This window comes from Bufo gargarizans, chromosome 10, assembly GCF_014858855.1.
Source record: "Bufo gargarizans isolate SCDJY-AF-19 chromosome 10, ASM1485885v1, whole genome shotgun sequence".
In the NCBI taxonomy this organism is placed as follows: domain Eukaryota; kingdom Metazoa; phylum Chordata; class Amphibia; order Anura; family Bufonidae; genus Bufo; species Bufo gargarizans.
Window position 1 is genome coordinate 16,676,048 of NC_058089.1, and position 15,900 is coordinate 16,691,947.

At 46.4% G+C, this 15,900-nt stretch overlaps 1 protein-coding gene across 1 annotated transcript in view; it reads right to left on the bottom strand.

Annotated features, from left to right (window-relative positions):
• Positions 1 to 383: 383 nt before the first annotated feature.
• The window catches only part of CAPRIN1 (cell cycle associated protein 1), a 29,104-nt gene continuing 13,587 nt past the window's right edge, over positions 384 to 15,900 (bottom strand). Inside the window, exons 5-19 of the mRNA XM_044270307.1 lie at positions 14,065 to 14,303; positions 12,532 to 12,614; positions 10,454 to 10,591; positions 9,424 to 9,479; positions 8,440 to 8,523; positions 7,737 to 7,895; positions 7,543 to 7,651; positions 7,345 to 7,397; positions 6,254 to 6,364; positions 6,024 to 6,173; positions 5,782 to 5,929; positions 5,454 to 5,648; positions 4,925 to 5,028; positions 2,995 to 3,058; positions 384 to 1,177 (exon numbers count right to left, since the gene is read on the bottom strand). Of these exons, the coding sequence (XP_044126242.1) occupies positions 1,113 to 1,177; positions 2,995 to 3,058; positions 4,925 to 5,028; positions 5,454 to 5,648; positions 5,782 to 5,929; positions 6,024 to 6,173; positions 6,254 to 6,364; positions 7,345 to 7,397; positions 7,543 to 7,651; positions 7,737 to 7,895; positions 8,440 to 8,523; positions 9,424 to 9,479; positions 10,454 to 10,591; positions 12,532 to 12,614; positions 14,065 to 14,303 (1,758 nt within the window). The 3' untranslated portion in view covers positions 384 to 1,112. The remainder of the gene's footprint in view (positions 1,178 to 2,994; positions 3,059 to 4,924; positions 5,029 to 5,453; positions 5,649 to 5,781; positions 5,930 to 6,023; positions 6,174 to 6,253; positions 6,365 to 7,344; positions 7,398 to 7,542; positions 7,652 to 7,736; positions 7,896 to 8,439; positions 8,524 to 9,423; positions 9,480 to 10,453; positions 10,592 to 12,531; positions 12,615 to 14,064; positions 14,304 to 15,900) is intronic.

Consider the following 15,900-nt stretch of genomic DNA (forward strand, 5'->3'; position numbering starts at 1 on the left):
AAAAAATAAATAAAATATAAAAAAAACTTTGCAGTGCGGACGGATCACGGACCCATTCAAGTTACATAGTTCTCGATCCATCCCGGCCGCTGCCCGTGCTTTGGGGACCGAAAAAATTGCGGTCCCCAATGCACAGGACAGATGTACGACGTGTGTATGTGCGCGCGCGCAAGAGGCCTAACGGTTCAAGAGGCCTAACGGTTATCTCCTATCCTATGGAAAGGGGGATCACCTAACCGATTACCCCTTTAAGCCTGCCACCCAGATGCTGTATGGATCTGCCACCCGAATGACCGTCTGAAGCGGACCCTGAAGACATAGTGCAATACTGAATGACATCTCCCATTTATCCAGATTCTCACCAAAATGCTAATTTGTAAACAATTTTTTTTATAAAAGGTGTCTTTATTTGCCTTTTAAAACAACCGTTCCATCATTTGCCGGGCTAGCCAGTCTCCTGCACAGAGAAGGAACGAACCACAGATGGCAGGTTCGAGTGGCATCTCGGATGAGGAGCCGATGCCCATCTGAGGTTACAGCAAAAGCTTCTTGGCCTTAACAATGACAACAGAAAACAGAAGCGAGATCACAAGCCCCCGGCGTTCTTGTACTGCCCAAAATTGCAAACTGGAAAATGAAAAATTCGAACCTAAACCTTTTCATGTGTTGAACTGACAGATGGAACACAAGGTCTCTAACCTGCCCGAACAGACTGGATGATACAAGTCAGGAGCTAAACATGAGACCTTGCGGCAATGGACAGATCTGAGGGCATCAGGAGGAGGACACTGGACTCCCCCATCTCATGACCCAGAGTGGTTGTGTTACCAAGATGTAGATCAGCAGGGAACATGTCCTTCAGAGCCAGAAGCAGCCGCTGGACCCTTCACCGAAGTACCGGAAGATCATGCAGCATATGGATTCAAAAAGGTGTTTGCATATCTAGTTAATAGAAATCTGACAAAACGTAGTCTCGTATCAATCCAACAATAAGACAGTCCCCTTATCACTGAGATTTCCTGGCAAGGATTTAGGGAATGGAAGGGGGAATAAAAAAAAGCTAACTTCTTATTACAGACACCAGCTGGTGTGCAAGGCTTCTTTCCAATGGGTTAATTGACTGGTGGACTGGTCATTTGTGGCATCCCTCCGCTAGGTCTTGGGGGCCCTCCGCGACCTGCAAAATGAAATAGCTTTAACTTATTCATTTCCTTTGTAATAGACAGGTTTGGGCTCTAACAGACTAAGGAGAAACCTTGCGACCGTGGGAAAGGACACTCAGGGCTGCAATTACGAGCGGCGTGAGCCAGTTGTAACTGGCACAAGTAATGGCGTGTGTATTTTAGGATGTCCTCAACCCTTCCCTGCTCCCGGCAAAGAAAGCGGTGATGATAGTCAACCAATAGATCACTCACATAAAACGTCAAGAGGAAAGCGCACACACAGCAGTAAAGAGACCACAACATGAGGCAAGTAGACAAATACCCGTGCCACCCATATGGGCCCCCTTTTACATGGGCAGAAGCATAAATAGCACCAATAGAGGATTTATTTAAAAGGGGTTGTCCCGTTTCTGATATTGTTGACCTATCCCAGCACCCCCACCAATCAGCTGTTTGAAGAGACCACAGCGCTCACGCGAATGCTGCGGCCTCTTCACGGTTTGCCTTCTCACCGTCAAGAGACTGGCGCTGTGGTCTCTTCAAACAGAGTCTGATTCCAGACGATCTTGGGCTACTTTTACACTAGCGTTTCTATTTTTCAGTATTGAGATCAGTCATAGGGTCTCAATACAGGAAAAACGCTTCCGTCCCCCCCCCCCCCCAATTCATTGACAAAACCTAACTGAACGGAATGCGTTCTCATACCAGAGAGCAAACTGCAGCATGCTGCGATTTACTTTCCGTCATGGGATGCAGAGCAAGACCATCATGACCCCTAATGCAAGTCAGTTGGGGACTGATCTGTTTAACTGACGCAATAGAAAACGGATCCGTTCCCCATTGACTTTCAATGGAGTTCATGACGGATCCGTCTTGGCTATAGAAGACCTAATACAACTGGATCCGTTCATAACGGATGCAGACGGTTGTATTATCAGTAATGGAAGCGTTTTTTTTTTTTTTGCTGAACCCTGCCGGATCCAGCAAAAACGCTGGTGTGAAAGTAGCCTTATACTGATGACCCATCCGGAGGGTAGGTCATCAATATCGGAAACCAGACAACCACTTTAAATGGCCTCCATACAGACCAATGCAAACCGCACGGGGACAAGAGATCAGTCGGACTTGTTCATGCACCCCATACAGGTCGGTATAGTGCATCGGTGGGGTGCTTATGTCTGACCAAATTAATGTTTCTATGAACGCTTGTTCCCAACAGGCCCATGTGAAAAAGCAGGTGCAAGTTAAAAGGATTATAACAGACACACAACAGCAGAGCTTAATAAAACAGACCACAAGGAACTCTGCGGTTGACGTTAACACAACTTTATTTGAAACTCAAGCAACAAGTCACAAGTTTTGAGTTTTTTGGGGGGCAAAATTTTAATAGCAGGGGTAAAAACAATTTAGTTCTGCTTGCAAAAGTTGAAGTGAAAAAAAAAATATATATGAATGTACACAGCCCCATCTTGGTTGGGGAGAGGAAAAAAAAAAAAAAAAAGTAAAAAAAAATTAAGTTAAAACTTCAAGTTTTCAGGAGAGATTGTTGTTAAAAACAAGGAAAAAAAAAAAAAGCCAAGTCACTCTAGTAAAAGGCAAAGTTTTTAACCGAGTGCTAACTTGATGCTCAACGAAATTTCAATGGATCCTATACAAAAACGCATAACGTCTCGCTCAACACCCGAGCGAAATGCTACACCTCACACTAGATGCTGTGGCCGACGTTATCTAGGCATGTTATTGTAGGGGGGATAAAATATTCCTTCTGCTCCTCAGGCTTGAAACCATGACGCCTGGAAGCTGTATTAGGAGTGCATCACTTGAGCATTACCTCGAGGGGCACCCCGAGGACCTCCTTGTCCAGCGCCACGCTTAAAGTTTTGTTGGTAGCCATCCTAAAAAGGGAGAGATTACAGCAGGTCAGTTTTGCTTGGTTATGAAAGGGATACATCATGAAGCCAAGAGTACACCTGCACCGATTTACTATAGATACCCCACTATGCAAACTTCATGTTCCTCCGGGGGCATTCCACTGCCTTCCAGCCCTGCCCCCAAATATAAGCCTAGGTTCCACTATGATCTTTGGACGCCTGTGAGCAATGGTATAATTGCAGCATTACCTGGAGTTTGACCCTATAAACCAGTGATCTACAACCTGCGGTTTGCCAGCAGCTAATGGCTTCAGGCCACCAATGCATGCTAGGAGAGCCGCATGGTAAAGATCAGTGCTGGTAGCCCTGGACTTAAAATTGCAGCAAATAAATTTCAGCCTTACAATTATCCCTCAAAATAATTAACAGATAACCAAAGCCACACATACCCTTAAAGGGATTCTGTCACCAAGTTTTGGGCTATAGAGCTGCGGACATGCACGGCTAGATCGCCGCAAGCATGTCCGCAATATATCTGTCCTATAGGGCTGTGTGGTTTTAATTTCTTTAAAAAGGGATTTTATAGATATGTAAATGAGTCTTGTATGTGTCCAAGGGGCTGTACTAACCTTCCTGGAGCCCAGCCGTGCCCAGCCATGCCCGCCTGTGAAGGAGCCCAGCACCGCCTATGTCCTCTGAATCCCCTCCTTTCATCAACTATAGAGTGCCGTGAGCTCGCATGCGCAGTTCTTTCCCTGAGGCTGATGCCAGCACAGGGAAGGAACACTATACCGGCACTGCGCATGCGCGAGCTCACGCATCGCAGGATTACGGCAATCTATAGATTCGGAGGACATAGGCGGTGCTGGGCTCCTTCACAGGCGGGCATGGCTGGGCTCCAGGAAGGTTAGTACAGCCCCTTGGACACATACAAGACTCATTTACATATCTATAAAATCCTTTTTTAAAGAAATTAAAACACAGCCCTATAGGACAGATATATTGCGGACATGCTAGCGGCGATCTAGCCGTGCATGTCCGCAGCTCTATAGCCCAAAACTTGGTGACAGAATCCCTTTAAAGGGGTTATCCCACAACTAATGTTAAAAAAAAAAAAAAATAAAAAACACACACATTAGTAGAATACCATCTCTTTCTAAAGCCTCATGCACACATCCGTGCTCAAATCCATGAGCAGGTGGTCCAGTGATGCATCAGTGTTGGGTCCGTGTGCCATCTGTGTTTCACTGACAAATAATTTTCAAAGCATCTCTTAATGATCTGTGAAACACGGACCCATGGATGTGATGGAACCGTGAACACGGACAAAATAGAGCAAGCATCCGTGCTAAAAACACTGACCCATGGACCGTGCTAAATCACTGGTGTGAATACACTTATTAAAATGAATGGGGACGTGTGCAGTCCGTGGAGAACACGTACATGGAACACTGACATGTGAATGAGGCTTAACAAGGCTAGAACCAGCCCTGTACCTCACATGGATCCAGAGATCTCCCCATTTATTGCTCTGCTAGATTGATATCAAGCTGGCAGCTATGGGGGGAGTGTCCTTTCTGCTGCAGCTCTGTCCCTATCACAGCTCAGGAGGCAGTTGAAGGTTGAAACTGAGCATGTGCGGCCTTCTCAGTGAGCAGGACAAAGAAATAAGAGAAGAGAAAAAAAAAAAAAAAACACAGACAGCAGGTGGCGCTATACAAATACCTTTTATTTAATAACTCAGTAGCTATGCTAAATTATTACAACTGTAGAATATTTTATGGGACAACCCATTTAAGAGAGTAAAGGGGATTCCTGTAACTATCCGCAGATGAAAGATCTGGCTAGTCATTTAGGTTAGAAGTGCACAAGTTTCTTAGCAGCACTTACCCGTTGGTAGTTGTTGGTATAATCCCGGGGAGCGCTGAACTGTGGCTGTGAATAACCGCTGTTTGGAGTGTTTGAGAAGGCAGGGCGGTAGCCATCATAACCTCCTGCGAGCATGGAAGAAGCTAAATTATATGCAAGTCTACAACACCCAAGCATGGTAAATAAGACAATTTAGTGTCAAGGGAATATGAATTCCCCAATAGAGCTCACAATCTAAGTTCCCTATCAGTATGTCTCTGGAGTCTGGGACCCAAGTACCTGGAGGACACCCAGGCAAACACTGAGAACATTCTAACTCCATGCAGATGTTTGGCATCAGTGCTAACCACTGAGCCAGTCTCCAGGCTGGAATCACACACATGAGCCAAAGCGAGAAGCAGATCCAGCAGGAACGGAAGCGATTTCTTCATGCAATTTAAATTATGGTTTTATAGCCAACTAATTGGGAAATTAGATTGATGATGTTTCACATAGACTAATGCAAAACAGTCCCATTTTGGGAACAAAAGTAATCATGATCACTAACTACCTCTGAAGCCATTGGATGGTCCTCTGTAGCCGTTCATTAAGCCCCTGCCACCACGCTGTCCACCACGGGGCATCCCTCGGTTGTTGTAGAAAGGTTGGCCGTTGCGAGGAAATCCGGCATTCTGCTGTTGTGTCTGCTGGTGCCCGGCAGAAGCTTGGTGTGACTGGTCCGGTGCTGCATGGTAAGGGTTTACCACTGAAACGAGCACAAGCAAAGCAATGAAACAAGTGCCTCTTTATAGGAAACGGTCCATGCATGAAATCCATAAACCTGATGGACTTCCTCGCAGCGTGTGGCTGAGGTCCATCATTTGAGATTGAGGAGTTACCTGTTTGTAGCTGCTCTTGCTGAAGTTCAGATTGTTCCACTTGAAGAGGCTGCCCAGGGAAAGACGGATTGTAGCTGGCTTGGTACTGGTTCTGCTTAAGCGTTTCTGCCTCGTTCACAGGAGGGACAGGTGCATTCATATTAAATACCTAACAGAAGATGTGTTTGTTACAGAGACACCGAGAAGCATAAAGCATGGCCAGCTCACTCTATCCCATCGAAAAAATTATTCATAAACTTACAGGTCTGCATGGACTGGAATGGCGCAGCATTCACATTGATGCCACTGCTATGCAGCGGCTTGTTGGACCCAGTCTGAAACACCTGAGGTTGGGAAGCAGCAGGAAGCGACGAGGAAGTCTGTGTTGGATCTGTACTTAAGTTTAGAGATGCCTGCAAACCAGACATGATGCTTTAGAAAATGAGCACGAAAGATGGAGACATCTAGATGATCTATAAAGGCGGCATGCTACCTGAATTTGCTCCATGGCGTCTTTTTGGGACCTCTGTTCTGAGGGATGAGACGTTTGGTACATCTGTGCAGAGCCAGCATAGCCTTCACTAGTGGAAGATACCATTGGAACCTTCAAAGTAGTAAAGCATACATTCAAAAATACATATAAATAAAAAAAAATCATTGTATTTGTTAATCAAGAGGTCTACAAACTCCATTAGTCACAGCAACTGAAAAATAAAGCAAACAATACAATTGGATCATTTCTTAGTAAAGGGACAGCACTTATCTGTATGGTTTTGTGTAGATCTAGTGCAGGGATGGCCAATCTGCGGCTCTCCAGCTGTTGTGAAAATACAACTCCCAGCATACCCAGACTGCCTACAGCCTTCATCAGGGCATGGTGGGAATTGCAGTTTTACAACAGCTGGAAAGCCGCAGGTTGGCCATCCCTGATTCTAGTTGATCTGAGGGCAAATGATGGGATAAATGCCTATTTATGTATGTCTACCACTGAGCACTTCTAGTCAGGCAGACCATAGACAGTGCTGGATTGTGGGTCGTTAAGACTTAAAGGGGGTGTCCACCTTTTGGCAGGGGAGCCTACTTATCTGCTTCGTGGCACTGGCTCCCCACCTTTAGCATGGACATTGACATGCTGGGAACACAGTGGAGCAGCTGAGGTTGGAGAGAGGAGGAGTGGGGAGCCAGCACCTGGAAGCAGGTAAGCAGGCTTCCCTTTACAGGTTGGCCCAAGGGGGAAGTTGGTGAGAATTTGACACCCTGTGGCTAGAGACACACAGCCTGTGTCAGCGAGAGATCCCATTCTGGCCTCCCCTTCTCCGACAGGATTGCACAGTATTATACCAGTTTAGAAGGCTGTGCAACCCCGAGGGTCCGGAGTGTATTGTATTATACTGACAGCATTATCTTAGTGTAATTAATTTAGTACATTTCAGGACTTTAAGCACTGTACTTCAGTATAATGCTGTGCAATCCGGTCAGAGGAGGGGAGGCCAGAACGGGATCTCTTACAGACACTGCGAGTTCCTTGCATCCAACTCGCTCGTTTCTGTGTCTGGCCTAAAAACCATACTAAGGCTAACTCACCTGTGTGCTATCAGGACCTTGGCTGGGCTGAGATAGCCTGGGCTCAGAGTGAACTAGAGTAAGAAAGAAAAACATCAGTTGCTCTCTAGCCGGTCACTTATTTTAGCACACTTCTTAACCTTTGTCAGAAAATTGCCTTAGCGATTTCTTAAATGCTTTTTGTTATTTATTTTATATATATTTTTTAAATATAATTACCTGGCTGACAAACCATCTGTGGCAGCTCCAGGCTTTGAGCTGGATTCATGGGTTGTGCAGACACAATGGCTGGGTCAATCGGTTGGTTGTCAAAGTCCAACATAGAGTCCTAGAAATTTTTGATTGATGTAAGCAACCCATAAAAAAGAGGTCTATCCATTTCGATATATATCGTGAGGAAGCATTGTACTAACCTGCATGAAATTGTATGGACCTTGCATTTGAGCCATCAGATCCTGAACCTTCTGCCTTCGGACCACGGGGTCAGGCTGAATTTGAGGAATAGCACTTAACTGAAGGGGCTCAGGATTTGGAGGGGATGCCGCCTGCTGTTGCTGGAGCGAGTTCACAACCTGTAAAAACAAAGAACAATGTACATCTGGCAGATGCTTCAACAAAGTAAATCAAGGGAGTTAGGGCTCCTGCAACCCCTATAATAACCACCTCCTTCCTAATGCCCAGGCCCCTCATATACGTTATACTTACCTGCTTCCGTGTCACTCTGTATCCCTGCACAGGACAGCCCCGCATCTCCCCATCGCGTGGATCAAAATATTCAGCACCGCCTGCTATTGGCCGCTCCCCACCGTCACCGGATGCTTTGATCAGCACAACAGGGAGATGCAGCGGCGCCCATGCAGGGATCTGGAGTGACGTGGGTGGCGGGGAGCATGCAAGTATAATGTACGCGAGGGGCCTAGGGTCATTATAGGGGTTGGATAACCCCCTTTAAGCTGCCCCTGGAATGTTCATTTGTTTGCTTTTAAGCAAGCATTCAGAAAGGAAACCACTGTGCATAATGGGAATTTTAGGGGTGTCCTTCGGTTCTACCAACAGTGGCAAATGCTTTCTGCATTACAAGAGATATAAAAGAAGATGCTCCAAAGTCACACTTACTTCAACAGTTTCTACTGTCCAGTCATCCACTTGTTCCTTCTCACTGGTGAACTGGGTTTCTGCCATGAACTGTCTGTTCACAAACTGTAGAAGATGAAACCACAATTGTCTGCACACGTACAAGCAGATAAAGAGTACACGCACAATGAGAACTAGAAGCACAACACAAGCTCGGCCAGCTTTTCCATAAACTTCTGCTGCCAGTACCCATGATATAGGGACCGTTCATCTAAAACAACAAATGACTAACAGTTTATACATTTTAAGCTAATATGTTATCAGTTGCACATTACCATAAACGCACCTGCACCATAAATAACAAACCTGTGCATTTTACCCAATGCTCGCAGCTTAGGCAGACTGGATTAACACTAAAACAAGATGCTGCTGAAGCCAGCCCAAAAACACCAAACCGCTCCTCGCCCAGGGCGCTGACAGTGCTGGGTGCAGCTTAGGCTACTTTTACACTAGTGTTCGGGGCTCCGCTTGCGAGTTCCGTTCAGGGCCACTTGTGCGAGCCTTCAAACGCATCCGTACGGCCCCAATGCATTTTGAGTGGATGCGGATCCGCTCAGAATGCATCTGTCTGGCACAGTTTGGCCTCCGCTCAGCAGGCGGACACCCGAACGCTGCTTGCAGCGTCCGGGTGTCCGTCTGGCCGTGTGGAGGCAAACGGATCCGTCCAGACTTTGACTTACATTGTAAGTCTGGACGGATCCGTTTGAAGTTGACACAATAGGGCTCAATTTCAAACGGATCCATCCCCCATTGACTTTCAATGTGAAAGTCTGGACGGATCCGTCTGACTAACTTTCACACTTAGAATTTTTTCGGAAATATAATGCAGACATCGTCTGCATTATAGGAGCGGATCAGTCTGTGCAGACACCAGACGTATCCGCTCCGAACGCAAGTGTGAAAGTAGCCTAAGTGAGCTAACCACATCAGCACAAGGCAGCCAAGACAAATGCATTACAGTCTTACCTCAGTGGACTCTACTTCAGTGGGCTCAGCATATTCCTCCACAGCTTCTACAGGTTCTAAAAAGGGAAGAGGGAAAAATATATTAGGAAAAATCTGGTTAATACAAAGCTGTTCTTTTCACATCACTTGCTGTCGCTGGCTTTTGTGCAGCAACATTGTGATATGAGGGGTCATAAGCCTGAGCAGAGGAAAACTAGTGAAGGGACACAGCGCTAAACCAGTACGCTGTCCCTTCATAATTTTTTTTTTGTAAGAGAGGCACCCTTAAAAAGGTTATGTACACCATTGGGGGAATTTTTATTGCATTGTACTTATGAGGTAAAAATGTTTTCAATTGGTCTTTATTAAAAATATGGAGTCCTTTTCTCTGTACAGAGCCAAGATGCTCTGTTAGCTGGATCTGAATTCTCTCTGCTCCGTCAGTTGGGGAGCTGATGGTCTCCTTGTCTCTGCTCTCAGACCTTCTAAACACTCAAAGCTCAATCCTTATATTACTGATAAGTGTTTATGACCTTTCAGTAATTTACAGATAACTTATTTAAAGGGGTATTCCCATCTTAGACAATGGGGGCATATCGCTAGGATATGCCCCCATTGTCTGATAGGTGTGGGTCCCACCGCTGGGAGCCGCACCTATATCAAGAAGGGAGCGCTGTGGCTGGAGGACCCCAGATTTCCCGGGATCCGTCCACCACCAAGTGCTAAGCCTCTCCCATAGAAGTGAATGAGAGCATGCCGCGCATGCGCAGCCCATGCATTTATATGGGGCATACGGCAATAGCCGAGCCAGTGCTCTGCTATTTTCGGCGGCCCCATAGAAATGAATGGAGGGCGGCTGCGCATGCACAGTGCGCTCTCCTTCGCTTTCGGGGCTCCGTTCTCGATATAGGTGCGGGTCCCAGCGGAGGGTGGGTTTTCTCTTTTAAGTGCTACAAGATGAAAGCGTCAAACTTAATATCATTTTGACCAAATACAACCCAGGAATTACAAAGTAGTTTAAGTAGGCTAGACAAGGCAGCTATGAAAATACCGAGCTCGGGTGCCTGTTCTTCTGCAGGCGGCACTGCAAGGGCTTCCTCCTCCTCACAGAGCCCATTCTGGTGATTATGGGGGGTATCAAAATATCCGCTCTGAAGGATACGATCCAGCAGTTCATGCAGGGCTTTATCTAAAATGAGAAATTCTTTTCAGTTCTAATGGGAAAGGCATTATCCAGGCCATCATATATAAGATTTGTGTAGGTTGATCTGAATAGGTTGTAATGCTCAGAGCGCTGCTGCTCCTTCAAAAAGCTGATCGGCAGGAGTGCCTAGAGTCTGCCCCCCCACCGAATTGGTGGCCTAATATTGATGACCTATCCCAAGCATAGATTTTCAAAACTTGGATAACCTACAGTTGCAAGAAAAAGTATGTGAACCCTTTGGAATGATATGGATTTCTGCACAAATTGGTCATAAAATGTGATCTGATCTTCATCTAAGTCACAACAATAGACAATCACAGTTGGGATGAGGTTTTGATGTTGGTGTGCTGTGCCTCTTTCTCCACACATAGTGTTGTGTGTTTCTTACAAACAACTCAGCTTTGGTTTCATCTGTCCACAGAATATTTTGCCAGTACTGCTGTAGAACATCCAGGTGCTCTTGTGCAAACTGTAAACCTGCAGCAATGTTTTTTTTTTGGACAGCAGTGGCTTCCTCTGTGGTATCCTCCCATGAAATCCATTCTTGTTTAGTGTTTTACGTATCGTAGATTCGCTAACAGGGATGTTACCATATGCCAGAGACTTTTGTAAGTCTTTAGCTGACACTCTAGGATTCTTCTTCACCTCATTGAGCAGTCTGTGCTGTGCTCTTGCAGTCATCTTTACAGGCCGGCCACTCCTAGGGAGAGTAGCAGCAGTGCTGAACTTTCTCCATTTATAGACAATTTGTCTTACCGTGGACTGATGAACAGCAAGGCTTTTGGAGATACTTTTTTAATCCTTTCCAGCTTTATGCAAGTCAACAATTCTTAGACTCCATTCAGACGTCCGCAATTTCGTTCCGCATTTTGCGGAACGGAATTGCGGACCTATTCATTTCTATGGGAATTGCGGACCCGCACTTCCGGGTCCACACTTCCGTTCCGCAAAAAAATTGAACATGTCCTATTCTTGTCCGCAATTGCGGACCAGAACAGGCATATTCTATTAGTGCCGGCAATGTGCGGTCCGCAAAATGCGGAAGGTACATTGACGCTTTCCGTGTTTTGGGGATCCGTGGATCCGCAAAACACGTTGCGGATGTGTGAATAGAGCCTTAATTGTAGGTTTTCTGAGAGCTCTTTTGTGCGAGGCATCATTCACATCAGGCAAAGCTTCTTGTGAAAAGCAAACCCAGAACTGGTGTGTGTTTTTTTTAATTATTTTTTTTTTATAGGCCGGGGCAGCTGTAATTAACACCTTCAATCTCATCTCATTGATTGGACTCCAGTTGGCTCACTCCAATTAGCTCTTGGAGATGTCATTAGTCTAGGGGTTCACATACTTTTTTCACCTGCACTGTGAATGTTTACATGGTGCGTTCAATAAAAACATGGCAACATTGAATTGTGTGTTATTAGTTTAAGCAGACTGATTGTCTATTGTTGTGACTTAGATGAAGATCAGATCACATTTTATGACCAAAGGGTTCACATAGTTTATATGCATGTTTATTGCTCTGAAATGTGACATCTCGTCCATCAAGCAGTTCACCTAATAGAAAGCAGGTTATAAGGAAGCAAGGTCCTGTAGTTAATGGACTGCAGCAACTTATTACAAGCCCCCGTCCCCATCAGCTTCTGAGATGCTGACCCAATATACAAAGCAATTCAGACATTACATTTAAACATGAATGCACGTTACTTTTCAGAGCCTAATCTGATTTCTAGAAAGAGGGCACACTGTGTGCATCAGCAACAATACTGCTGAGAGGGCAGAAGCTGGCATGGAGCCCAGGTCACTGCTGACTAAGGAAAAACCAGAAAAGGCAACGCAGCCCGACAGCAGCAGGGCACACTGAGCACGGAGCAGCTCATGAACGTTTCTGGACCCACTCCCAGTTACATCATTCACACAAGCCTTACATGTGGTTCCACAAACAGTCTTGTCTTTCCCTTCGAGGGCATCCCACAGGTGAATGGAAGCCGGTTCGTACTGCTCACTCAACCTGATGAAAAAGAAGAGTAGAGATATTAGATTTTCCTCATCTGGCATCAAAAATCTCCAAAGCAACAGGAGCAGATTTAACAACCCCCTTGTGTACTGGACAAAACCCTACATTTACAGGGTCCCTTCAGTTACACAATGTTGTGAGACCCTGACAGTCTGCACAAGCTGAAAACAGTCCACCGACGACTGTATGCAATATATTGTAGACCGCAGATGCCACTTTGGTACAAAAAGGGCTCAGACAAGTACAGCCAGGAGAAGCAGGCGTTTCGTGTGCCACTGAGCTCTTTACCAGCTTCCTTCTCTGACATACAGCAGGACTTCTGCTTATTTTGGAGCATAAACTCTGGAGATTCGCTGCATTGCAAAGGTTGAGGCCAAAACTGACACGTTGGGGATTTAAAACCCTCACTGAATTGGGTTTAAAAGGGGTTGTAGTCTCACTCCAGCAAATGGCATTTATTATGTAGAGAAAGTTAATACAAGCCACTTACTAATGTTTTGTCATTATCTATATTGCCTCCTTTGCTGGCTGAATTCATTTTTCAAATCACATTTTACACTGCTAGTTTCCATAGCTACGACCACCCTGCAATCCCACAGCGGTGGCCGCGCTTGCACACTAGTCCGGGCCACCAGAGAGGTTGGTGCTTTTTCCTAGTGTGCAAGCGCAGCCACCGCTGATTGATTGCATTGTGGTCGTAAACCATGGAAACGAGCAGTGTGTAATGTGATGGAAAAATGAATCCAGCCAGCAAAGGAGGCATTATGGATATTAACAATACCTTAGTAAGTGCCTTGGTATTTATCATGTCAAGCAAGTTAATACATTAGCTGAAGTGAGACAACCCCTTTAAGGGTCCATTCACACAAACGTATGCATTTTGTGGATCCGCACATCACCGGCACTCTCATAGAGAATGCCTTTCTTGTCCACACTGCATCCCCATCCAACAAGATCTGGGGAAGGGGATGGCACATGTTCACAGCTGCTCCATTCACCTCTATGGGACAGCCGGAGAAAGCGCAGCACCGTGTACTTGTATTCTTCATGAAAATACATGCCAGGGTTGTGCAGAGCATTTACCACAATAGACAATGCTGCAGCATCTTTTCTTACACGCAATGTTGTGCAATTTCTGTTATTCCTCCTAAAAATCTATGAAAAATATTGACAATTGTGCAATACCAATCGCGGCGTGCTCACACACTGTTCCATCGGTGTCACACTGTAGAGATACACCCTTCTGTCAAAGGGAATGGTAACACACAGTTGTCAGAATTTACTAAAATCAGATATATCAGGAGGAGACTAGTCCCCTTTAAATCTCCAGGAAGAGAAGTGGTACCAGGGGCAGGTGCTTGTCGTATAGAAATAGACACATCCCGCAGGCTTAGCTGCCAGCTCTACGAGCTCCCTCAATATTAGCATTCGATTTCCATTGTACCTCATGGCTGGGTCCCGATCCGGTTCCACCAGTTTGTAGAACTCATCCAAGACAGTAAGTTCTTCTTCAGACAACACAGGAACGCCATTTAAACCTTGCTTCAGGTCATTGCGGACCTCCTCGTCTCCGAGCTTATCCAATATGTACTTGAGCTCTAGCACCGTTCTTAAACGTTTCTGTTCCGCTTCTTCACGCATGAGCTGTTCACGACGAGCCGTCTTTCTGATCGTTTTCTGGATCTGAAGTGGGCAACAGATTTACTTGTCAGGAGGGATTTATAATGGAAAGGTTTTTTTTTTAAAGTCATAGATCCAACTCTCCGCTCTGTCTGTAGGGGGCGCTGCACTCCAGTAAGTGCAACGTCCCTCTCATTGCTCAGTAGGTGACCACAGCGTCATTCTGTTCAAGCAGGGGTGTGGAAATCGTATTGCCCGACACATGCAGTTTGAGGCGCCGGGCAGGTATTTTGTTCAGTAGCTTAGCCCTGCTGCGGGCAAGTAGCTGGGCTGAGATGGCTTTGTTTACCGGAGCAGTGGATCGGCAACGAGCTGAGTGTGGAGAGGCATTCCCATGGTGATGGGGACACTTAAAGTTAAAATATACCATCGGATTAGAGAAAACTCCGATCCGATGGTATATTCGAAACCCAAGGTGTTCCCACAGTGATGGGGACGCACCTCTGACAGGGCGCTGCCATCCGTGGCACCTGAGGGGTCAATTGCACGGACGGCAGCTCCCTGTCAGAGGTCGGGTGCCGGGAATGTTTCTACAATGTTTGCATTGGTGGGCAGTGCACCCTCCCCCCCTTCCCAGTATTAAAATCATTGGTGCTGCAGAGTAACTGACCATGGCAGACATGACTTCAGTAGCGTCCTGGCTGCCATGGTAACCGATCGGAGCCCCGCTATTACACTGCTGGGACTCCGATTGGAACTGCCGCTACCACCAATGATGGAGGGTGGGGAAAGGTGCACTGCCCACCAATGATTTTAACACTGGGAAAGGGGGGGGGGGGGGTGCGCGCACTGACCCTCCAATGATTTTAATACTGGGAAGGGGCGGCGCACTGCCCACCAATGCAAACATTGTAGAAACATTCCCGTCACCCGACCTCTGACATGGAGCTGCCGTCCGCACAATTAACCCCTCAGGTGCCGTGGATGGCAGCGCCCTGTTAGAGGTGCATCCCCATCACCATGGGAACGCCTCTGTTAGAATATAACATCAGATCTGACAGAGCCGTTAGAGCCAGGGGCATTGATAGAACTCAACTCTGCCATCCCTCAGAGGACACCCTTTCTGCAGGTGTTGTCAAACTGGGAAGGTGAGGGGGGTCCTTTCCATGCCACATCAGCAGCTAATTTGCCTAAACTAGAGGTATAGGTAGTAATGTGCTAAGAGAAAGTGTGCACTAAACTAATTGTAATTAAGGCCTTGTTCACACCAGGCAGTGCGTTCCGGCCTGATTCTGTCCAGAATGCACTGCACCGCATTGCAGCTGGCTAACTATATTGTGGGGCAGGAGGGGGCGTAGTGGTCTGTTGAAGCGATTGGCACCATAACCATGCCCAACGGCTGCGATGTGATCGGCTGCACGGGATGGCAAGGCACATTATTATGCCTGTGGTCCAGTCCAAACAAAATGCTGCAAGCAGCATTGTGACCGGACCTCAGGCATAATTGTGCCTTGCGAACCCGTGCATTCGATCGCCTGCGGCTGTGGCTACAGTGCCATTCACTCCAATGGATCGTCACGCCCCCTCCTGCCACACAACATAGTGAGCCGGCCGCAATGTAGTGCATTCTAGACAGAATCATCTGGTGTGAACGAGGACT